The sequence below is a fragment of the Leuciscus leuciscus genome (assembly GCF_965113295.1).
Source record: "Leuciscus leuciscus genome assembly, chromosome: 6".
NCBI classification, from domain to species: Eukaryota; Metazoa; Chordata; class Actinopteri; order Cypriniformes; family Leuciscidae; genus Leuciscus; species Leuciscus leuciscus.
This window is the reverse complement of record NC_138730.1, coordinates 17089902-17116194: the sequence shown is the minus strand read 5'-3', so window position 1 is coordinate 17116194 and position 26293 is coordinate 17089902. Positions and strand designations below refer to the sequence as shown.

General features: G+C 39.2%; 2 protein-coding genes across 2 annotated transcripts in view; one reads left to right on the top strand and one right to left on the bottom strand.

The window, feature by feature from the left end:
* LOC309500714 (uncharacterized protein) overlaps positions 1-26293 on the top strand; it is a 161021-nt gene that overhangs the window by 126718 nt on the left and 8010 nt on the right. The window lies entirely within an intron of this gene.
* Positions 18783-26293, bottom strand: part of LOC309500716 (phospholipid scramblase 1-like) — a 48616-nt gene continuing 41105 nt past the window's right edge. The window contains exon 10 of the mRNA XM_082172420.1: positions 18783-18842. Within this exon, the coding sequence (XP_082028546.1) occupies positions 18813-18842 (30 nt within the window). The 3' untranslated portion in view covers positions 18783-18812. The remainder of the gene's footprint in view (positions 18843-26293) is intronic.

Here is a 26293-nt window from a genome sequence, read left to right as displayed (position 1 = left end):
GTCTGAAGCATGTGTGGAAACATGCCAATTGATTGGCAGATGTCATCCCTATGGCGTCACATGAAGCACCCTTGAGTATAAAGGTTAATTCACACCGCCTCGACAGACGGCAACAGGTACTTCGTCTGGTTTTGTCAGATCAGTGTCTTACCCCTGTTAGAGTCTGTTGGCGTCTGACGGAGCTTGTTTTCGTAGATTGAACTGAATCGGATTTAGAATGTCTGAGAAGTGACGTGCTGTAATCTGGTGACTGTCGGAGCAGTGTAAATTGACCTTAAAAGGGTGCCTGCCTCAGATGTCATCAGCTCTTTTGGGAGCTCTTTCTAAGTGGTAGGAGCACGTTCAGATATTTAACCTAATCAAAACAGGAGGAGCACATCCAGTTAATCAACTCAATTAACGAGACTAGAGGTCTATTTACAGCAGACTTACCTCTGTGCCTCTGTTTAGGAGCAGATAAAGCTTTTCTCAGCTCTGTTGACCTTTTCAGTCTTCTCATTAGAGCAAGGTTCTGTTCACTCACTTCTCTAGGAGAACCTTGATTAACACTTATATGCTGTTTTCTGGATTAATATATATGGAGATATGAGTGTATGCTCCTTTCATATTCGCATGTGAAGGGTTGGTTAGACATAGCTGAAGGAAGATGGGTTATTCCGCTTCTCTCATCCAGAACCACCCTGGTGGCTAGTTCCTAGAACTAAGTTCCTAGAACTACTCGGTGTGAAAGCCCCTAAGTAGCATGCTCTTTCCATGTTTATAGTGTGCACTTGTTTGTCGTTGTTGAAGAAAGATGGGCTATTCCGCTTCTCACGTCCCACTTTCTCACATGCCATTCCTCCTTTATAAATACGGAGATAAAAGTGGATGCTCCATTCATATTCACATAGGAAAGGTTTCCAGACATAGCTAAAAGAATAAAAGAAGATGGGCAATTCCTCTTCTAGCATCCCACTTCATCAGTTGTTGACCCAATGTGGCTTTGGAGTAGAGCATAGATAGGCCTCCTCTCACTGGGCCATCATGCTGAGGCCTCCGCTCCCCAGAGCTCTGTCTAGACCGTGAAATCAAGTGTGAATGGTTCTCTGTGAGCATCCTTGGTAAGCTGTCTTTAGGATAGAACATACACAGGCCTTCTCTCGCTCTAGAGGGTCATCATGCTGAGGCCTCCGCTCCCCAGATCTCAGTCTAGACAGAAATACAGAGTTGTATGGCTCTCTTCTAAGCCTCCTTGGTAAGCTGTCTTTTTAGGGCTGGTACAGGTTAGGTAGACTGGGCAACACTGGCGTCCCTCTGCCTCATATGTCGCCCCTCCAGTTTGGGCCTGGAGGTGATAAAAAGGGAAGCGTTTATATACCTTAGGCTTGTACAGATTAGGAAGACTAGGAAAATACCCCCACTCCTCATATGTCTCCCTTCCAGTTTGGCTTGGAGGTGATGGGGTCATAGTGGATCTATGTAACATGTTTCCTAAAGGGTTGTGAGGAGTATGAAGACAGAGTATAAAGGTTGAGCTGTGGCACCTCACTCTCTGTCATCTTCACTAAAGCTGAGGTGCACTTGAATAGACTTTGACATTTAATTCCGGTGTAAGTCCCTTGAGTGATAAGTGCTAGCTCACTATGATTGTGCATATCTTCACAACTTAGTGTATCAGGCACTTGCTCAGCATTGCAAAGTGGATATTGACGTTCCCAAAGCGTCAAAGTTATGATGGCACAGCGTTGAGTCCCCCGAAAGGGAACATCTGGGTTATGAATGTAACCCTGGTTCCCTGAGAGGGAATGAGATGCTGCGTCTCATTGCCATGCTTTTGCTATAGAAATTGATGGTGATGATGATGGTTGTGATTATGGTTTGCTTTTGCTTTGGAATCTGTTTCAGGTTGATGTTTTGGTTTCTAGTTTGTTTCATTTGTTATCGTCATGCATTGGCGGGGACTTGATATGTTGAGTTTTTTTTTTTTTTTGAGGGGGCAGGAAATATAAGATATTCTTCACCCTGCCTCCTTTTCATCATGGTTTTATAAATTATATATATGAGGATGATGAAGTAAGTTTTGTTGGAAAATATCCATGAATGAAATAAACATAATCAATCAATCAATCAATCGATCAATGCTTCAGGCATACCTGCGCATCACCTTCATACAATAAGCTGATGACGTCTAAGGCAGGCACCCTTTTATACTCACTGCAAACCAACTGGAGTTTTTCCACACTTGCTTCAGACACCGGTCACATGTGTGACGCCTGGGGGCGTTCCCAAAGCATCAACGTTATGACACACCGTCTCGTTTCCTCACTAGGAACCAGTGTTACCCTAGTAAAATAAATACATAAATACTGAAATGTATTTGAAATACATTTATTTTATGCTAAGTATACTACAAACACATTTACATACAGATGGTGGACAACCAGAATGCCTATTACCGCCGCGCCAGCTGCCGCGGCGAAATCACCGCGGCAAAAATAAACCAGCCGCATTTCAAAGTCGTTCCCGAAATGACCGCCAGGTGGCGCAAAGGGACATTGTGCAAAACAGCAGCAATTGCCGTATTTTAAAATGTAAGTGGGTTAAATATAAAACCCTAAGCCTAATAGGCATATTTTTCATATAAATAAATAGGCCTATTAGGCTACAACAGAATAGAACCAAAGATAGAATCAATTTTAGAACTGAAAAAATAGAATCAAAAGTTAAAAATAGAGACGATATTAGGAGCAATGACGCTGAATATTTTTACTATTCTATTGAGGAATTAGATAAATGAAGAGCTCTCGTGAGCGATACAATTGCATAGTAATTTATAGTGATTTCAAAAGCAGTCCTTAAAAAATAAATAAATGGAGTAGTGTGGCATAATATTTGAGAGATTACGTGGAACGCGTTTTAGTTAAGATCCTAGTTTCAATGCCCTTAATGTATATAGGCTAGGCTACTGCTTTAAAAAAATGTCACAACGCGTTTTGAGATTGTTTTGAATTAAACATTGAAGTTTAAAATGTAGTGTTTTGGCACACCAGGCCGAGTGGCGTTACGCATTGTTCAAAAATCAGGTTTTATTCTGGCATGTTGAATTGGCGTTAGAATTATTTTTTTAGATTTAGATTTTAGATTTCGTTAGATTTATTTTTCTCATAACAGCTAAAAAAACTTAATATATGCCTTAATATGACCTACTTAATATAGGCAATAGGCATATAATAGCCTATATAATAAATTAGCAAAACTTGGCCACTAAATATTTAATTTTCAATTATTTTAATTATCACATTTAAAGTTTTAATTTTATTAAATTGAACAAGCGCAACAATCAGCATTTAATCAAATATTCTAAAAGATGTATTATTAATAATAATGTTATTTCAACATAATATTTCGTTTTTTTCGACATAATATGTGTGCGTGCAACAAGCAAGATGTGTATTTGTAAATCCGGTGATGCGTGCATTGATTTTTATCAATAAACTAGTGTTTTCTGACCGTGTCGACTGCAAAGATGAAGTTGACGATCGCCATATTTGTAGTGAACGCACTTAGAGAGAAATGCACATAAAGACATAATCAGAGAGTAGCCTTTTTCTTTTCGTTTTGAATTATTTCGTTTGAAGACATTTCAAGCTTTGTGTATTTGATGTATTTCTCATGTCTGTGTGAGGCATACGCTGAGTTTCGTTAAGTTAGGAGGATGAGATGCGCTCCAGCTGACGTGCAACGCAAGTGACCGCGCGGGCGCCTCCATGATTAGTGTCTGTTATATTTGCTTCTCTTACTTATTAAATCCAGCAATTGGTTGATGAAAAATTTATTAAAATTAAGATACAATTTATAGAAAACGAAATTCACTTTAAAGAAAGGTTTTCTACTAAACAAAACTTAATGAAGTGGTCAAAATCATGTCTGACCCACTCCATATCCATCTCTCGATATAATGCATCCTATCTTACTCGTGCTGTTCACTTTTCATATTCAACATAGATGGAAAAAAATAACATTATAATATTTTAACAAATATGATACTAAATGAGATTATTTAATGGCTACAACAGTATAGTAGGCCTATAGACTCTATTTGTACAAATTGCTGCACATTAATTTAATTAGGCTAAATGAAACCTTGTAACGAATTCACACTGTAGGGTAGAATGTGTACAGTTGAGACACCTTAAATAACTTGCGTTCGCATCAAGCACAAGTTGTGATTTTTGCTGTGCACTTGCATATTAGTGTCAGCTGGGAAGGAAATATAGAGACCAGACCTCTTGGAACTTTAATTGAATACATAGCGTTGGTAAAGCATACTGAAATTACATCCCTACAAATTTATTAGGCCCTACTGAAAATAAATGTATCGAATTTAAGCAAAGTAGCCTAAATGTTAAGACTGTAAGCCCTTTGCTTTTTTACGTAGCCTATAAAGGACTCTTATAGCCGACTTTGTGTTAATTTAATTTGTAGAGGATTTTTTTAACTCAAACATTAACACTGAAATAAATTAAACTAAATTATTGTACATTTTTTGGCACACCACGACGAGTGGCGCTATGCATAAAGCCAGGTTTTATTCTGGCATGTTGAATTAGTGTTCGACAAACGCGGCGGCGCGTTCATTTGAATGAAGAGCGCTTCTCGCTCGTGTGAGCGAACACATACTGGAACGTTAGGCCATGTCGCAACGAGTGAATCGTGGCCGAGTGGTTGAACTTACGTTACGATCATTTAGATGACACGGGTTCGAATCCCGAACTAACTTGGACTACTGATATTTTTATAATGCATTTTATAGTCTATTGTTGATGCAGAGAGATTTGTCTAGTTCTAAAACACATATATATATATATATATATATATATATATATATATATATATACATGACGTTTAAACGACAAACAATAAAATCAGAACCAGTATTCTGTTGCGTTCATGGTTCCAGTGGCAGTAATGCATCCACGGCTTTTCAAAATGTCACAAAGCGTTTTGAGATTGTTTTGAATGAAATATTGAGGTTAATAATTAAGTGTTTTGGCACACCACGACGAGTGGCAAACTCTTTGTTTTGTTTTGCAAACTCAGCTAGCCTGTGGGGGGTTTGGAGAAGGCAATAGTTGCTTTATCGTGGGGGTGCAGGACAGAGGTGTTAATGTTCCGTCTTTCATATGGAGAGTGTCCGAGCCAGCCTGATGAGCAGGCAAAGGCAAAATTCTTTTAAGGATTAATCTCAAAATCTCCAAAAGTCCATAGCCTACGTACAGTAGGCCCTATATCTTATTAAATTATATATTGTAGTTTTATTGATTATATTTAAAGGTTTTCTACACACAATTTCAATTTAGCAGATACAGAGCTCTTTAATTCGCGACCCACCTCGTTTTATTGTAAGGTGAATTCAGCAAGGCATGTTGTATATTTGAAGGAACAAAAGCTATTTGTTACAGTTTTTTCTTCCGTGATTTGTGTGGATGACACACAGCGACATATACAGTATTATCAGCTGTATGTTGTTTTTTTACGCTGAAATGCTTAATTTCGAGAAAGACCCGCGCGCGCAGTGAGGGAGACCAAACTTACTAAAAAAATATCCAGCGCGAGAGAGGCAAAGAAAAACGCCGGTTCTTAATTTATGTTGCTTTGAACTTTTTTCGTTTTGTACCGTTTTAATTGAGCTGCAATTTCTTTGACAATAGAAATGTAAAATGTTGCAAGAATAAGAGTCTGTGTTTCTTATTTTGCATCACAAAGGGAATAAACTCTATCGATGCAACCCTGTTTAAATAAAAAAACTGTCCCGACACTTTATTCATACTTTGAAATGTGCGATGGGTTTTCAAACTTAATTAATTTTCTTTTTCTTTTACATTTTCATTGTTTATTTTTTAATTGAAAGCAATACTGTATTGAAAGTATTTTTCTGATTTGTTCGATCTGTTTTGAAAAATGTCTTCCGTTGCTATGGCAGGGTATAACTGTCAGTCATCTCAATCTCGTGAATGATTCACACACACAAAAAAAATAATTTAGCAGATTAAAGACGAGCTTAATGCAGCGGCTCAACTGGAATGTAGCAAATTTATGTTGTAATGTACAATTGATAATTAAACAAGATGATTGACTTTAATAAACAGATGCATATTTAAGCATCAAGAACGGAAAAACATAAACACTGTCAGCTACACTGAGATTCGATCTCAGATCGTTTGAAGCTCCGGGAGGCTATTGTTAATGCATTGACCACAGAGCTATCGTCTGAGCTATCAGATAGAATACAGATAGAATAGCTATCGTCTGAGCTATCAGACGATAGACTGAGCTATCATCTGAGCTATCGTTCCCTAAAAGTCTGTTTTATTCTCTGCTTTGTTTGTTTATATTTTTACATATTCAATCAGTCTCATTTTTGTTCAAATAATGAAAAAAGTTTATTTTTTTTTTTTTCAAGATCTTGCGCCATGTTTTTTTTTTTTTTTTTTTTAATAAACAGATAGGAAACTTACCTTTTAAAATGCCGCAGTTGCTGCTGTTTTGCCCTGTCACTTGCGCCACCCGGTATAGCCATTTCGCGAACGACTTTGAAATTCGACTGGTTTATTTTTGCTGCGGCAGTAATAGGCATTGTGGTTGATTATTTATTAAAGAATTCAATTGATAATCATAACAACATGTAAGCCTATTTAATTCTGAATATAACAAAGAATGCTTTGTTAACATCGACTAACATCGGTTAGTAACTGCAAGTCCTGAAAATGTTTTAATTTTACGGTAAATTATTTTAATTTATTTCACTGTTATGTTTCAGTTAATAAATCTACAAACACATTAAAATAACACGAAGTAAATGACAAGTAACCTATTGACATAGCCTTTCTAAATTATAGAAAAACTGGGCACACAATGTTAACGTGTGTCTACTTTGTTTAAATTGAATGAAATTGATTCGTTTAACCACAATATTTATCTTGAATTTATCTGTGACCTCAGCTCAGATTACTGCCGCGGCAGATTACGTCATAAAGAGAATAAACTGACACTTTTCAAAGTCTGTGATTACAGCGCCACTCAGCGGTAAAAGGCAGCAAATACACATCCCATTTTTGCCGCCGCGGGAACGGCGGCGGTAAAAGTCTCATTCTGGTTGTCCACCATCTGTATGTATGTACTTAATATAAATACCCTACAATTGTACTGTTGGTATGCTAAAATAATATACTGATTAATATGCTAAATTAAGTCTGCTAAATTGAAACAAATTATTTTCTACTTAATGCACTTTAGTTATCCGGAAATAGTGCTGAGGTCCAACTAAACATATACTTGAGTATATTTGATTGTGCTAAAGTAGAACTATTGCAAGTATACTTTAGGTACACTTTAAATATCTTGCATTTAAAGACTGATATTATCTGTTTAACTTGATTCCTTCTCCGGCCTTGCTGTTCTAACCGACACACCTAGATCAACTCAACCCCCTCTGTGACAACAAGCACCTTACAGTCCTCAGCCATTCTCAGCTACACACATACACTTTTATACTTTAATTTGTTATGTAATTGCGGGCCCAGGCCTACGTCATAATACTTACACTTAATTTTTAAAAGTTTCTTTTAAAAGTACTACCTGTATTTGAAAGCCATTTTTACTTTTCTGTGAGCTTTCCTTCTTAAATAATCCACTGTTATACGGCGGATGTCCAGAACACAAAATATACTTCATATTATACACCTATAGTTATTATAGGTGACTGTATATCAAAGACGCATGAAATAACACATGGTGTTCCACAAGGATCAATTCTTGGGCCTGTTTTATTTCCATTATACTTGCTCCCTTTGGGCAGCATAATTCAGGAATATGACATGAATGATCATCTTTATGCTGATGATATACAGTTATACATCTCAGTTGAGCTAAGAGATACTGTTGTATTAGAGAGGCTGGCTGATTGCCTGTCCAGCATTGTAAAGTGGATGAACACATTTTTTTTTTAATTGAATGAAGACAAAACTGAAATTCTTATTGTGGGCCCAAAACATGAGCGGGAGAGGATAGAAGCTGGATTGGGTCCCTTGGCCATGCAATCTAAGAAAGAAGTAAAAAGCCTTGGTGTCATTTTTGACTGTGACCTGAATTTTAAGTCTCAAATTAATCAAGTGACAAAAATTTGTTTTTATCATCTGAGAAATATAGCCAAGATTCGTCCTTTTTTGTCTTTGGATGATGCTAAGAGACTCATTCATGCTTTTATCTTCTCTCATCTTGATTATTGTAATGCTATGTACACTGGCCTACCTAAGGGCTCTATAGCAAAGTTACAACTGATACAAAATGCAGCTGCCAGAGTACTAATGAAATTAAAAAGGAGAGAACATATTACACCGGTTTTAATGGAATTACATTGGTTACCAGTTCACCAAAGGATCGATTTTAAGGTTATTTTATTTGTTTATAAAACTCAGCACAATTTGGCACCTTTATACATTTCAGACTGTTTATCAAGATATGTTCCTAACCGTAGATTAAGATCCTCTAATGCTAATCTTCTGGAACATTGTACAGTCAAACACAAACGATCAGGTGGTGCTTCTTTTAGCCACTATGCTCCAAAAATGTGGAATTCTTTACCAAATGAAGTGAAAGAGGCTACTAGCATTCATATTTTTAAAAGTCAGGTTAAGACATACCTTTTTAAAGTTGCTTATGAGTACAATAATATTATGTGAAGTTGTGTACAAGTCTTTGATTTTAAACTGTTATTTATATGTATTTTCTTTTTTATATTGACATTGAGTGAATTTGTTTTTATGTTTGTGAAGCACTTTGCGTTGCATTCCATGTATGAAAAGTGCTATATAAATAAATGTTTATTATTATTATTATTATATAAAAAAAAGAAATGAGAAAAACACAAAAGTTGAAGGAATTTTTTCTGTGGAAAAAAATACTTGTCAGTGCTTTTTTTGTTTTGTTACATATGTAAAAATTCCTCAAGGATCTCAAGCTTGATGAACCAAGGTTGATACATTTCAAACCCAGAAGACACAGAACATCTCATTTACATAGGCAATTTTCACAAGTTCACACATTTAATCAGATATAGTATAAAATATGCATATTTAAATTGCTGTCCAAAGAAAAGGGCTCCGAGCTCAGAATTTAGCCTGAAACCAGAGCACTCCTCCCAAACTTTGTTAATAAAACATTTCTTTCACAACAGACACATGTCCTGGACAGCCCAGTCTGTGCCTCTATATACATTTGCTCCTCATTGTCACATCAGCTGAACACTGTCTGATGAAAGTATGTGTGTGTTTCTGAAGGAGATCAATTGCCCAGGTAGCCAAAACAGTTCGGCACGATAAAGGCCCGGATCCAGAAGGCTGGAATAAATAACTTGGTTGCCAGACTCGGGATGGACTCGATGAATGACGCTCCAGAATCGGCCCAAATACACTGGCCCGTGTCTGGCTACCAAAACTGCCATCATTGGGCAACAATCACGCAGACAAGAATTGAACACTTATACTTGGTAATGGTATACTACAACTGTACTACAACTGTGCCGACAGTGCTGGCAATGGGCCACAATCATACCAACAAAAATGGTACACTTAGCTGGCACTGGTCCGAGACTGGGTACTGAACACAGTACAACTTCTAAAATGTGTATTAAAGATTTCTTCCAGTTTTTATGTATAAAACAGAGCTTTAAATCATTTGTTTTTCCAGAAAATTACATTGGTGCCTTAAAATCCTTAAAGGGGTCATCGGATTCCCATTTTCCACAAGTTGGTATGATTCTTTAGGGTCTTCATGTAAAGTGTGTTACATACTTTGGTTAAAATTCCTCAATGGTTGTGTAAAACAACACCCTTTTTTACCTCCTCAAAAACAGCTCTGTTCACAGCGACCAGTTTCGGTGCATGTCTCTTTAAATGATAATGAGCAACTGCTCACCCCACCCCTCTCTTCCATTCCACATGTAGACACAAGACAAGTAAAGTGCTGCCTTGGCAGACAGAATACAAATGGCTGAGGGTGGAAATATGCTAATACGGGACAGTCCGTCAGTGGTCGTGGGCAGAGCATGAGCAATATGACATCATATTGGTCAGAAAATCCAAACGGCTTGATTATTGAAAGTGTTTAGGCTTTTTGAGGATAAAAAAAAAAAAAAAAGAGTGAATGTATTTGTTTTCATTGTATGGTGGTTGTGTCCACACACTGCAAAGACACACTTATATGCAAACACAATATAAAAGTGAACTTTGCATTCGATGACCCTTTTAAGAAAAAAAATAAAAATAATAATAGTGTCCTTTTTAAGCCTACACGTACTTAATGCATGTCACCTAAATATGTCAACTTAGATTAAGGGTTTGACCGTTAAGGGCCGTACACACCGGGACGAATATCGGCGCGCGTTATTCGCCAGCGTTTTTCAACGCGTTTTTTGTGTTCACACCCAAGCGATTTTCGCTGACGATGAGCTGAGTGAACATGCAAATTCATTCCCTGACATTAGATGGCGCTTAATGTAAAACAGAAATACAATACCATTCCATAACAGTATATACTCTGCCACTCCATAACAGTTCTCTTTTAACAAGATTTTTGTAGTCGCTGTCGCGTTTGTCATATAGTTCTTTATGTTCCGACACCAACGAGACCAGCAGCTCTACATTCATCTTGCCTTGCATCTTCCTCGTCTTATTTCTTCCTGGCAGTGTCTGTCTATGGGCAGTGTAGACGCTACTTGGCGTATATCTTCTTCGCTGTTACGTATGTGTGCTCGGCAAGACCGTTTTGTGTTTGAGCGCCCCCAAGTTGTGTTTTACTGTAACTTCAGAAGCTCCAGACACGTGAGCAAAAGCGCCAATCTCATTAGTCGGATAGTTTTTGACGCAGTGCGTCAGACCAAAAATATGAACCCGAGGCTTTAAAAAAAAATTCCGCTTTTACGCGTGCCGTTTTTCGCGTCGGTGTGCACACTCACATTGGCGCCCTTTGTTTAGTCACGAGGCGTTAAACGTCGGCGAATATCGCGCGCGAAATTCGTCCCGGTGTGTACGGGCCTTTACACCCTGTTTTTTTAATACATTTTTTTTTATTACTGTCGATTTTTTGCTTCGGTGGTGGAAAAAAAGCGTGTCAAAAGCTTATTTCATTATATCATTAATTAACAAATTTAGTAAGTTAAGAAAAAAGAGAATGTAGGGGAAAAAAGGAACAAAGGAACAAATTTAATTGGATTTTTTATTTTTTATTCACAAATAAATAACAACATTGACAGGGAAAGGATATTACGTTACATTAAGTTTGAGGGTAACTGCTACATACAATTTACCACATTTTAAAAGGAAACCCACCCCCAGCACTCAACCTAAACTGGCCCGGGTCTGTATGGCCATATCTCACCCAAAATCAGACAGGCCCTTTTGATCCGTAATGTGGCTAAATGTGCCGTGTCTCAATACAAATCAGGCCAAATCCACACATCCAAAGCCTAGCCAAATCTGGCTATCATTACTGAGCCAGAGCTGACTCAAATTTAGCACTTTCTGCTAGAAAAAGGCAGAGTGAGCCGACACACAGCCGCAATTGATCCGATTGCGCTGGTGTTTTTGTCTAGTATGCTGACACAAGCATTAATGTTTTAGAGCAAAATTTCAAGACACTGAAAAAAAGCTTTAAAAAGAAACTAATACAAGTATCATTCAACACTGGTTCCTGAATCTGACCTGCAGAACCTAAAGGGGTTTTGGGTACAGACTGTGAAATGACCAGCTCAAACGGAATTTTGCACGAAATCCTGCAATCCGTTATCCTGACATAGTGTGCTCAAACACACTCTCACTCTCAAATATTTATGCTCAAACTGTATGAATTTTAAATAAAATGTCACTCATCGTGCATTAATGAAACACTCTTTAGCACAAACCCAAAATGCTAACCGAGTGCTGAGAAGAGCACTTAAAGTGAATCATTTGGAATCCTCTTTAGTGGATAGTTCTTAACAAAGTTTTTATTTAAGTATTAATCTGACATGGTTCCAACCCTATATAATGAGACAACACAACTATTTTACCGGTTAGCGATTTCCTATGAATTTGTACAATTTGATTTCTATGAAAATGTACGATTAATCTGACACGGTTCCAAACCGGTCTAATGAGAAACCGTGCAGTCACTACTTTGAAAAGTTGGTGGTTTCATATGAGCTGATACAATCTGATTTGTAAAAAAAGAAAATAAATTGTATATATATATATATATATATATATGTGTGTGTGTGTGTGTGTGTGTGTGTGTGTGTGATGTAACAAGTTAGCTCAAAGGGGAAATATTAATAATAACTCATAATTATCAATTATGATTAATTATTCATATTTCGGTCAGTTAATTGGATTAACTTGAGGTAGCTAAATTAATATTACAATCAATTAATCAGTTCCAACGAACTCTTTTGATTATTCATTTATTCTAAGAATAGCGTATCTTTCATGGCCACCGAAAAATAATGATTTCTTAGCATGTACAGCGCTTAGAGCATGTAACAAGATTAAGATCGTTAAATGGACTTTGTTGCAAGCAGAGAATCAGAACCAAATACATATTGTGCACAAGTTTTATTAAGTCATTTGTCGTACCAAAGGAATACAAAGGAAATAAAAGAAGGAATACAAATAATACAAAGAATACAAATAGAGCGGTTATCTCTTCTCCTCACCTGTCAAATCTATTACTGACACTCTACGCACATGCGCAGTTCTCATTTTACCTCAGATTAACATAAAAGCACAAAGTGACCGTTACATGTGTTTCACTCCTTCTCAGACACAGTGTGCGTGAGCCTTTCAAAGATGTGAACCTGAAAAGATGTGTTCGGCATGTGCAGACTATCTAGTGGACTTTGTTTTCAAGCGCTCAAGTCACTCATAGGTGCGCTGTTGTACGCATACCATCTGCATGGACACAAAAATTGGGATGCACAAGTGCGGATGTCCATGGACCCTCCTGACGAAAAATGCCGCCAAAGTATACTTTGGGATTTAAAGCAGGGCTCAGTAGTTTCGGGATTTCTTCGCTGTATTCTCGCTTTTTGCTCGCAGGTTTCTCTCTAGAGCTCCCCCCACAGCTTCGGAATAGATATTTGACAACACTGTTGTAAAAACTCGTTGGCGATTCTCAGACACCATAGGCTAGTAGATCAACGACATCAAAGCAGATGGGACATTCTTTAAAACGTCTTCTTCATTCGGGTTCGAACAGCGTGACGGAGCGCAATAATGACAGCATTTTAGCAGATTTCTTTTGGCCTTAAAATAAACTTGCCTTGCCTTGCCTAATAGTAGGCTAGTTATAAACAGGTTTATTTTAGTTCAGATTAACATTTGAGGGCAGCAATTGTATTCATAATGTCAAAATAAAACCGACGTAATGTTACTTGAAAGCATTATAGCCTACTATTCCTGCCAAACTTCCATACCTTGCAGATAGTGTTACTACAGCAAATCCATTCCACGGTGAATGTTGCTGATCTGTGGACACCGGCCAGTTCATTCATGGCCCGATGTTTCTTCCTGGTTTCCACGTCAGCGCTGTTTGATCCGTTAATAACAGAGAAATGTGAATGTTTCTCACTAGATCTCGCAGCGATGTTATTACTTCAGTGGCGAATTCAAAAAGCATTTGAAATTCAAATGCTTTCTTTACTGGTATGGATCCCTTAGCGCTGTGTGGTGTTGCTTGATCAGGCTCGCGCATAGGGCTCGCGAGTCCCGCTTCACAGGTCAAAACTGATAAACGGTCCACACAAACACAATAAGAGTAGCTCAGTTTCGTTCCTTACATTGCATTTGCCAGTTGATGTTGTGGTCGCGCCAGCCTCTATGAGCGCGCTTGCCACCCGCGACGCGCCTTCATTTGAAATAACGAAATTTTGGTCGGCAGAAAAAATGGTCCAACGAACCGTTCGGTACGAATACGCGTATCGTTACACCCCTAATATATATATATAAATATATAAACATATTGTAATCAATATTCCAAGTTTCCTGTAGTTTCAAGTTTCCTGTAGTTCCCAAGTTTCCTGTAGTTCTTGACCAGGTTTGCACACACTGTAGCATACAGACCTTCTCCAGATCCTTCAGGTTTCGGGGCTGTTGCTGGTCAATACAGACTTTCAGCTCCCTCCAAAGATTTTCTATTGGGTTCAGGCCTGGAGACTGTCTAGGCCACTCCAGGACCTTGAGATGCTTCTTACGGAGCCACTCCTTAGTTGCCCTGGCTGTGTGTTTCGGGTCGTTGTCATGCTGGAAGACCCAGCCACGACCCACCTTCAATGCTCTTACTGAGGGAAGGAGGTTGTTGGCTGAGATCTCGCGATACATGACCCCATCCCTCCTCCCCTCAATACGGTGCAGTCATCCTGTCCCCTTTGCAGAAAAGCATCCCCAAAGAATGATGTTTCAACCTCCATGCTTCACGGTTGGGATGGTGTTCTTGGGGTTGTACTCATCCTTCTTCTTCCTCCAAACACGGCGAGTGGAGTTTAGACCAAAAAGCTCTATTTTTGTTTCATCAGACCACATGACCTTCTCCCATTTCTCCTCTTGATCATCCAGATGGTCATTGGTAAACTTCAGACGGGCCTGGACATGCGCTGGCTTGAGCAGGGGGACCTTGCGTGCGCTGCAGGATTTTAATCCATGACAGCGTAGTGTGTTAATAATATTTTTCTTTGAGACTGTGGTCCCAGCTCTCTTCAGGTCATTGACCAGGTCCTGCCATGTTGTTCTGGGCTGATCCCTTACCTTCCTCATGATCATTGATGCCCCACGAGGTGAGATCTTGCATGGTGCCCCAAACCGAGGGAGATTGACCGTCAACTTGAACTTCTTCCATTTTCTAATAATTGCGCAGTTGCGCTAAAAACAGTTGTTGCCTTCTCACCAACCTGCTTGCCTATTGTCCTGTAGCCCATCCCAGCCTTGTGCAGGTCAACAATTGTATCCCTGATGTCCTTACACAGCTCTCTGGTCTTGGCCATTGTGGAGAGGTTGGAGTCTGTTTGATTGAGTGTGTGGACAGGTGTCTTTTATACAGGTAACGAGTTAAAACAGGTGCAGTTAATACAGGTAATGAGTGGAGAACAGGAGGGCTTCTTAAAGAAAAGCTAACAGGTCTGTGAGAGCCGGAATTCGTACTGGTTGGTAGGGGATCAAATACTTATGTCATGCAATAAAATGCAAATTGATTATTTAAAACTCACACAATGTGATTTTCTGGATTCTTGTTTTAGATTCCGTCTCTCACAGTTGATGTGTACCTATGATACAAATTACAGACCTCTAGCTGCTTTGTAAGTAGGAAAACCTGCAAAATCGGCAGTGTATGAAATTAGTTTAGTTAAAAGATCCACCTCGCGAATTTTTTGCGGGGCAGTACTTACAAACCGCAGTTTTGTTGTCATTGTCACCCAATTCATAGTAATTCCACACAAGAGACATCTTTACACACAGCACAAATTTGATGTGTTTTCCCACCCTCTTTTGACTGACAGGATACAATCATCGGATGTTTTTAAACAATTGGACGATGGCGTGAAAATGTTCCTTTATCGGCCGATACCGATTGTTGGCCGATACATCAGTGCATTTTTATTTGGTTTTCTCATGAGATCAGGTTGGAATCATGGAATGAACCATGGTTCTGCAATGACTTCCATTTTGAACTATTTGCGTTGCCGGGAAAAAAAAAGCAGATGGATTGCTCCTGCGATATTGCCTAAATATACATTTTTAAACGTATAATTTTATAAAAGCTTACAGCATTCATTTTTGGGGGTTAGTGCGCGTGCACATGAAGGGGGGTGTGGGGAGTGGAGGAGAGAGAAGCATGAAGAGGGAAGTTAGAGGAGAGATGTCCAAGACAACGACAACGGCTAAAGTAAAAAAAAAAAAATATTCTTGAGAATTTTGATATGGGCCGACACACGACCAAAGAAAGGACGTTCCGATGAACAAATAACAAAGAATAGGGAAAAGGAGAAGGAAGTCCCGAATTTACATCGGAAAAGCGTTCAAAAGGTGGCGAGAACTCCGCCGACAGAAGGGCTTCCGATCCGACATTCAGGTGGCTCTGTTTTTTCTGGACAGGTGGGTAAATCCAGTTTGTTTTTTCTAAATTGTTCATGACTGTTTCAGGAAGCACGGGAGGGAGGGGGAGGGGACGGGATGAGGGAGGGTCGAGCTAGCCTCCGTTTTGTTTGACAATACTTCGAACGTCAACAAGAAGTGACGTCACCCAACATCGCTTAGAGCACCTTTAATGTTTATGGATTAGCCTCATTCACTTCCACTGTAAGTGCCTCACTGTTTTTGAAATAAGAAGAGACTACTCGAAACTCATTTTTGTGGTAATCAACGTTATGCAAGAGCTGTTGATTGAGCTTAATTTGTATTAAACCTGGAATATTTCTTAAGTTTACTTAGAATCAAGAAAGCATAGTTCATGGATGAAAACTTTTTGGTTACTAACTAATAATTGTAACTACTAGCTACACCACTGTCAGTAATGTCACTGTCATGCCTATAATTTAAATCAGAAGATGCAACTGACTCGCCCACCCCGGTCTGTGAGCACTAAAGGATACAAATTGAGGATCCTAATGATGAGACCCAGCATATTAAATTAGTGCACCAACTCAGTGCTTTATTAATTAGCTTCAAGGGACTAAATGCTCTCAGTGTACAGAGGTTGAGTAAGTGTTTAACGCGACTGAACAACAGTGGATTGTGGCTATATGTGAATGGTGGTGAGTTGTGGGTGGAGCTGCATGAGGTGAGGCCTTTGGCTGCTGTCACAGACACATCAGAGCACAACATCAATCAAGCCCTTTCATTAGAGGCTGTCTAGGTCTCTCTGCGCCTCCATCAGCAGATGAGTCCTCCATTATTGATCAAACCAAATACATCCAACAGCCCAGCTACCACTATTTCTCCCAGCTTGGAAGTTTACAAGCCTTCTCCAGAGCAAGAGGTTTTCTTCCTCAAAGACGCAGAATTGACTTACATTGGTGTACACTGGACTAAAAATAGACTCATTAATTACAAAAGAATCAGCTAAAATAGGCCAAAAAAAAAATATATATATACATAGGGTTGAAAATACCTTTGAATATACTGTTGAAACTGACTTGCATTTCAAGTGCATCGGTGCAAAGACATCAGAGATTAAATATCGTTCACAAAAATATCATCAAGAAATAAAGTCACTCTGTATGATTTTGCAATTTGATATAAAGATAGTCGCAAGTACAACAGACAAAGTCACACTGTGAGAAATAGTCACATTGTGAGATATAATGTTCAACATACAAGAAACCGTCACAACGCTATATATAGTCACATTGTGATATAAATTCACAAATACAAGAAATAAAGTAGCACTGTTAAATAAAGTAGCACTGATATGCAGCTGTGGATGGATCTTATAATAATATGTGATATAGAACACATTATGCAATGACATACATTACACACAGGAAAATGCTGTGGTATCCAGTTATTATTTCAGAAATACATATGTGTAAAAAACAGGTTTCAGGTTCTTTCGCCACACTGTAAATAGAAAGTCACGTGCATTGTATTATGGTCACGTGCATTGTACGTGCATTGCATTCCCACACAGTGTACTCTGGTTGTATACTCACATTTTTGGCACATTTGGGGTATTCTATGCATGCAGAAAATGTGCATACCGTGAACAGCATACACTGCACAAACAGCACAATTAAAAGGTAGCATACTATTATGAACATAGTACTTTTTCTAAAACTAAAAGGTGAATTTTGAGGGGTCCTTATCATTTTTTTTTTTTTTTTCTAAAGCTGTCCTTAGTTGCAACTCTGAAAATTATTTATTTGATTGAAAAGTCTATTTAAAAATCTATTTTCCAGGATAATACTTTTTCAAGGATCATTTGCTTCCTCGTGGAGTGTAAATGAGGTGTTGTTGCCGAGCAATGTTAAAACTCGAATAACAGGAAAGCAAACGTAAAAATGCCTTTTTATCTAATGCCTCCTTAACTTCCAAGAAGGCATAATGAGGAATTGAAGAGCACTTTGGGGAAAAGGCAGTAGGTGCAAAACAAAACTGTGAATGTTATTTAGAATAATGAGAATAATTACAGTTATATTTATTATATGCTTATTTCAACTGCTTTTTACAATATAAAATGTTTGAATATAAAATGCACTACCAGTGATCAGTTATGCATAGACTGTAAAAAGTCGTGGCCTGCGATTACCTTAAATAGCTATTTCCACCTGATTAAGTGATGTTAAATATTATTTTGACATGATTAGTTAATTTAGATATTACCCCTTTTCCACTGTAGAATATATTAAATTTTGTCTTTTCTACAGAACAGAAAAAACAAATACCAAGAGCAAAAATTATCATTCATTTGTCTTGCAACAAGTGTGTTTATATTGTGTAAAAATGCCTTAAAGTTTTAAAGGAAGTTAATTGTTTAGCAAAACCTTCCATAGAGCAGGTCTTAACATTATAGAAAAGGGAATTGCTGTCACCTAGTGGTGACTCAAGAACATTAATAAAATACTATAAAATGTAATGTGCATATTAATGTGTAAAATATAATTGTAAGCCAAGTGATCCACATTTGCATCCATGTTCAGAATAAGGAGTTCAAATTTCAACCTGAAATATTAATTGAAAGACAATAGTTAGAATCACGTGTTGACAAATCATGCTTTGGACATTTTTACATGACATCCAGAAAACTATCATTTATTTACTGTGTTCAAAGAACATGAAGTCCTACTAGAGAAGAACAATATCAGATTATTCACTATGCTGAAACATACAGAGCCGATAGAGGAAGTTTAGAAAACATCTCAGGTTACGACTGTAACCCTTGTTCCCTGAGAAGGGAACGAGACACTGCGTCGACTACGACACTTTGGGGAACACCCTTAGCGTAACGCATCTGAAGTATGAATGAAACTAATCCAATCCTGATTGGACATAAATCTTGAGAGCTCTGACAGGGCAGAGCAAATGAAGTCTTTCTTCATCCGCCGTCACGTGAAGTGGAGGATGAAAAGCCTGCAGAACCATATGCCGTGCCACATTAGATGGCACTTTAGGCACATAGCCTGGCCTAGGATGCAAGATAGTCTTAATGTCGCCTGGAGCAAACTCCAGGCACCCACGAGATATAGAGAGCATCTGAAGGTCTCCTCCTCTCCTCAGAGAAGTAATGGCTAATAAAAAAAGCTACCTTGAGGGAAGGTTCTTGGCCTCAGCCGACTCCAGAGGTTCGAAGGGGGCCTTGACCAGCCCTTCGAGAATCACTGCCAGGTCTCATGTGGGAACTCTGGCACGAGCCGCAGGTCTCATCCTCCGAGCCCGACGGAGGAAACTTACGACCAGCTGATGTCTCCCCAGGGGCCCATCACCCAGAGGAGCGTGGAAAGCCGCAATGGCAGCCACGTACACCTTGAGTGCGGGCGGGGTAAGACCAGCTGAGAGGCGATCTTGGAGGAGCTCCAGCACTGAAGCCAACCGGGCAGTTAACTGGGTCCACCTCACGCTCTTTACACCAAGTGGAAACACATTCCATTTTAGGCCGTACGAGCTCTGGAACTGAGTATGGTCTCAACCACTCCAGCCGACAAGCCAGCCTCTAGGTACTGAGCCCCCTCAGGGGCCAGGCCAAAAGTTTCCACAGGTCTGGTCGAGGGTGAATATTGAGCCCCCAGCCAGTGGAAGCAGGTCCCTCCTCAGAGGCCTGCCAGGAGTGCTATGATGTCTGAAAACCATACCCGGGCGGGCCAGTACGGGGCAACTAGAAGTAGGCCGATCCAATCTCAACGGACCCTCTCCAGAACTCCCGGGAGCAGAGCAATCGGGGGGAAAGCGTACAGGCGTAGCCTCGACCACGTCTGTACCAAGGCATCCAAACCCAATGGAGCTGGATGGATGAGAGAAAACCACAGTGGACAGTGGGACGCAAACACAAACATCCACTGGGCCAAACCTCTCGCATATCGACTTCACCACCTCGGTGTGAAGTCTCCATTCCCCGGGCCTCAGCCCCTGCCTCAACAGGATGTCTGCTCTCTGATTCTGGTCCCCTGGGACGTGCTTTGATCTGAGAGATAACAGTTTCCCCTGGGACCACGGGAGGATCTGATGCGCCAATCTGGATGGAGGGCGCAATCTCAGAACCCCCTGATGAATCAAGTAGGAGATCAACGACACATTGTCTGCGTGGTGACCCCTGAGGTCTGGGAGGAAGCTCCTCAGAGCCCTGCCATCCATGACCGCGCCCCAGCCCGTGAGGGAGGCGTCTGTCGGAAGCGGCTTTCCGGGCAACATGACGCTCCCAGCACGGGGCCTTGGGACAGAAACCAAGCTTTTTTCCACATAGATAGGAACGAAGGCATCTGCGTGTAACCCTGATCATGCGGAATGGGATCCCCCTCGGGGAAAACCCCTTGGTTTTCAACCACCACTGCAGGGCCCTCATATGCAGCAGGCCGAATGGAATGACGTTGGACGCTGCTGTCATGAGCCCTAACACTCTCTGAAAATATTTTACAGTGATGGCCTGAAGATAAGAACACATGTGGACCAGAGTGAGAGAAAAGGAACCTTTGGCTGGAAAAGGAATTTGTAGATAATGAAGGACAGAGACAAGAATTAACAGACCGAAAGAAAAAAATATTATTTAAGAAAACTAACAAAAATCTTAAACAAAAAAAGGAGAAAAACTGTAATTGATTTATTTCAACCATTAAAATGAGAAACTTGCAATAAAGAGGAATTAAATATTTCAGTTACCATGTGGAAAGGTCATGAAGTGGAATTGACCCCATCTCTTACTTATCTAAATAGGGGCAGGAGATATAACTGCACGAAGCCGGTGGTTTGAAAAGAACATAGTCTGAAGTTTCGAACTGATGTGCCTGGGGGAGGACATCATTTGGAAATGAAATATACACAATGACTAGGAGAAGTGACACCGAAGCCATTGTCTGAGGTACAAATACGAACCAGCTTGAGATATCTTCAAAAAACCAAACAGGTACCATAATTCCTCAACTTAAGGCGAGACACTACAAGTGAATAGGGTAAAAATTTTAACTAGCAGATATCACCATGAAACTTTCCCAGATGATTACCTACAATAAGATGAGAAAAAAATGTATTACAAGTTTTCTGTAATTTAATATTTAAATATGCAAATTAGGCAATATCTAATAAAATATGCGCTAATTTGCATATATATTTAAAAAAGAAATCGGAGTATTGGATAAAGCCAGGTTAAAAATTATTTTTTCATTGTGTTCACATATTAGATGGGGAAAAAAATACAGAGGGATTTATGGATATTTACTTTTGTTATCCTGTAAATCAGAATATACTGTCAATAGCCTTAAAAAAAATGATTTTCACCATGTTTTTTTGAATAAAATGTTATATAAATCAGGCTAGGAATAATATCCCTCTGTAAATGTCTTCATAATATAACTAGGTACAAGACTGGAAAGTTTGGTGTAAATAGGTGCTACTGAAGTGGAGATTTCGGACTTGGAGTATGAGAGAAAAGTCATTTTGAGAAAATGGGCTTTAAAGATTTATCATCAGCCAATGAGATTGCGCATTCAGCCCTTTTACTTTCACGATTGGTTGCTGATAAAAAGGAAATTACCATATCTGGATCCGACAGCATCGTACAGGAGAGAGAGAGCTTTCCAGCGGTGTATGTGATGACAGTGAGCAGACAGCGGTTGCGGAGCAGCATGTTGATTAAGGAACTCTGTATATGACCCCAAGGTTGAAATCTCTTAAAACCACAGAGACTGATACTTTACCTATAAAAATACATAAAATCATCCCAAAACAATTCTTGATGGACTTATAATCAAACATCGTTCAACTACATAATTCTATATTGTGTCTACAACCTATATGTGTGTCTATTATGCTTAGATCACATATAAGTCATGTAATTGTTATAACTATTAGATGTTTGAATGAAAATGTGTCTTGTTTCCTATCAGTGCGATCGCATGTTCACAATTATGAAGATGGCTTGATTTAAATCTGTGTAAAATGTTTTGTATTCTTATAATAGGAATGATGTCTAAACTGTGGCCTCTGAACTCTCTGCTAGAGCTGGAGAGTAAGGTGATCACAGATAACGCATGATTTACGATGAGAAGTGAAGAAAATGCCACCTCTCAAATAAAGACAGTGTCTAATTGGTCAGAACTCATCCAGGAGGCTGGACAAACCTTTGAGTTTAAAATCTTAGGACCCGAACAAAGCTTTGAGAAAAAGAAAAGTAGATTCAAAAATGATCATGGAGAAGCCATGACGGAGTAACCAGATAGACGAGTAACCATGTAGACGAGCAGACGAAATAACCCAAATCAAGATCAGAAGAACATGGGTTAAACAGCTTCATTCAAGCCATCATCTACTCTCGTCTCAATTTTCTTTCTTTTCTTAGTTTCTTTTCCGTTGTGAGTCTCGGTTCAGTTAAGTTAAGTTTTGTGGAAAAGTTTCAGTCCACGATTGGACTGCAAAGCCCGCTTCCAGCTTCAAAAACTTTCCATCCATCCGCCAGCACACAACGTAATTGGCCGCCCAAGACATCTATCCAGGCGAGAGCCAGCCAATGAACCCGGGAAACCCCTTTTAAGGAAGGGAATCCCCAAAAGGAACAAACACAAGCAAGTAACCTCCAGACTCTTAAGCTGAACTGGTGCATTGATATAGATTTAATAACCCGCCAAAGAAACGATAGAAGGGTTAAATTAATGACTGATGGTTCGTTCAGGTCATGTCTTATAAGTGCATATAGAAACTTGCATATAGAAAATCATGACACTTTTTTTTATGATAACCAATGTACTTTTGCCACCGATGTAGTCCGCCTCGCTGTTAGCGATTACGATTAGCCTATAACCTTGTTTGTCTCTGCGTTTACCTAGATTGTTTAAAACCGTTCCCTCACACACATCCATAGAGTGTACGCATACACTACGTGTAGTCTTGTAGATTAGTCAAGTTTGGGTGCGCATTTAGATTTTCACGCTTTCACTGTGTGATGTAGTCAGTTTATATAATTTAATATAGTTCATCTAATCTAATATCACACAAAGAGTGCAGTTTTTCTCCAGATATTAACATGATGATAAATGTGATTTAATAAATTGATAAATGAAAAGTTTACTAAACAAAGGTAATAATAAGTGACTTTTAGACACCATAATGCCTGTTTTAACTCTATTTCGCCAACGAAAATAGTTGAAAACTAAGCCGCAGCACTGTATTTGCGTCTCTGAGAAACACACAAGGTATTTCCTTACTGAATTATGAATCAGCTGAAAATATAGAGATCATCATAGTTGTTCCACATGTATATTTCATATGCAAGCATGTCAGCCAATCACAGCAGTGGGCGTTTACACTGAAGTCACACAGCAGACATGCCCCTTCAAACAGAGCGTTCAAATCAGAGGCTACAATCAGGCTAGGAAATATGCCTTCTAAATTATAAAAAAAATATTGCTCTAAAAAACATACTAACATTATAAGGGCACCCCAGGAAACATTCTAAAATAATAAAATAATCCATGCAATGGGACCTTTAATGTCATGACAAATTTTTTTATGATAACCAATGTACTTTTGTCACCGATGTAGTCCGCCTCGCTATGTTAGCAATTATAACCTTGTTTTATACAGTCTGTGCGTTTACCTAGATTGTTTAAAACCGTTCCCTCACACACAGCCATAGAGTGTACGCATACACTATGTGTAGTCTTGTAGATTAGTCAAGTGCGGGTGCGCATTTAGATTTTCACGCTTTCAGTGTGTGATTTAGACAGTTTATGTCATTTAATATAGAGCTGTAATATACTTTCCAGTGATTAAAGAAAGGACTGATGAAGGTGACATGAATCCACTTTCTGTGCGCCACTTAAAGGAACACTTCGACTTTTTGGGACTTTAGCTTATTCACCGTATTCCTCAGAGTTAGATAAGTCCATACATACCCTTTTCATCTCTGTGCGTGCTTTAAGTCTGTTTGACGCACCCACCGCTAGCCTAGCTTAGCACAAAGACTGGATGTAAATAGCTACAGCTAGCATACTAATCCCAATAAGTGACAAAATAACGCCAACATTTTCCTATTTACATGTTGTGATTTGTATAGTCACAGTGTGTACAAATAACAAGGTCATATGAGACACAGACATTTTTGTAAACGTTTAAATACTGGGAACTATTTTCTCAGAAGGCGAAGCACTGCTACTTGGGGGGAATGATGAGCGCAGCACCCGAGAAGCGCCGTTCCGTCAACAAAACCAACATGACTAACTAGCTAGTAGCGAACGTGATTCGTGATCATGGCTGACTTGTCAGAGGAATTGTCAGAGGATTTTTATTTGGTATCAAACCAAGATCCAGAACCATATCGTTTTGAGCCAGAAAACACAGACGCGGAGTTACAAACTTTGGAAGCTGATAGACAATGCCGAACAGACTGAGGTCGAGGGGAGAATCAGAACGGGAGTAGCCTACTATTTCACAAACAAGGTCACTGTTTCCCAAAAATGAAAACTGCCCATACCCCCTCCAATTCATTAGCAAGTTGAACGCTTCAGTCCTGAAAGTTACCTTTAGCGCCGCTTATTTGTTACTGGGGCGATAGAGCGCGTTTGTGACAACACAATACTAACATTACAGGGGATACATAGAGCCCGGGAACAACTGTAATAGTAGTGAGCACCCTATTCATGTAATAGTGTCACGAAGGTTACATTACATCTAACTTTAACGTTAGCTAATGGCACTGTAACAGTAGGCTAGAAACTGTTCATCTAAAAACATAACGGGATACTTACCGCAGTCGCAGGTGATCCACTTTGTCCTGTCTTTACTATCAAAGGGATGGCCGTAACGTTATCCTTCAGCACACGTTTCATGGTCCGTGTGGCAAATTCCATTTTTTTCAAAATAGTCGTCCTAGTGAAATGTTCTGAGCAAACGCGATAGTCCTTGATGATGGCTACAGGTGTGTTTGGATCTATATCCAGAGCAATAGCCATTGATTCATCAGGTCAGCGTTTTTGTTTGGAATTCCCCTGTTTATTGTCGCAGCTCTTTACAATACAGTGAACACCCATGATTGTAAACTTTGCATTTACTATCTAGTAATTGCTGACTCTATTACTCCAACTCTGAACGAACTCTCTGCTCCATAACCACGGCGCTTCTGCGCTCTTCACTCCGCCCAAGTAGCAGTGCTTCGCCTTCTGAGAAAATAGTTCCCAGTATTTAAACGTTTAAAAAATGTCTGTGTCTCATATGACCTTGTTATTTGTACACACTGTGACTATACAAATCACAACATGTAAATAGGAAAATGTTGGCGTTATTTTGTCACTTATTGGGATTAGTATGCTAGCTGTAGCCATTTACATCCAGTCTTTGTGCTAAGCTAGGCTAGCGGTGGGTGCATCAAACAGACTTAAAGCACGCACGGAGATGAAAAAGGTATGTATGAACTAATCTAACTCTGAGGGATACGGTGAATAAGCTAAAGTCCCAAAAAGTCGAAGTGTTCCTTTAAGCAGAAGAAAGACAAAAGGACAAAAAGTTACTAAGACTTTCTATCAGTAACGTTAAATGTCTTACTTCAATTCAACAGGCAGGTATAAAATAATCCAGGTTTGACCGAGTAATCAACGCAGCAGCAGCTGCTCACCGACCGAGAATAATGGACGTATTTTCAAACTTAAAATAGGCGCGCAGAGCCGCGCACATTCTCATTGGACAGTTTCCTGGAAGACAGACAGATTAACCAATCATACTCAAAGTAAAACAGTGAAACAACCAATAACAATAGTTTGCACAAGTTAAAGGGACAATGTGTAGTTTTTTTAAGTATTTTATTATCTAAAATAAATATTTTTATTTATCGCCAATCAATGACATCATACGTGCATGTTATCCTCTATTTCTGGTTTTATTTTGAAGAAACCATGGAAACACCAAAGACGCTTTAATATATTTTGTGTTTTGGTACCATTTTTAATATCAATCTAGCTCACTGCAGTGTGCAATAAGTGTCTCATATAGTAGCTGCACCTCTAGTGGCGAAAAAATTACATAGTGTGCCTTTAAAGACTTGTTTCAAGCCACCCTCAAATGTTGGTTCATGAAGTTCAGGCATGTTAAGGCATAAG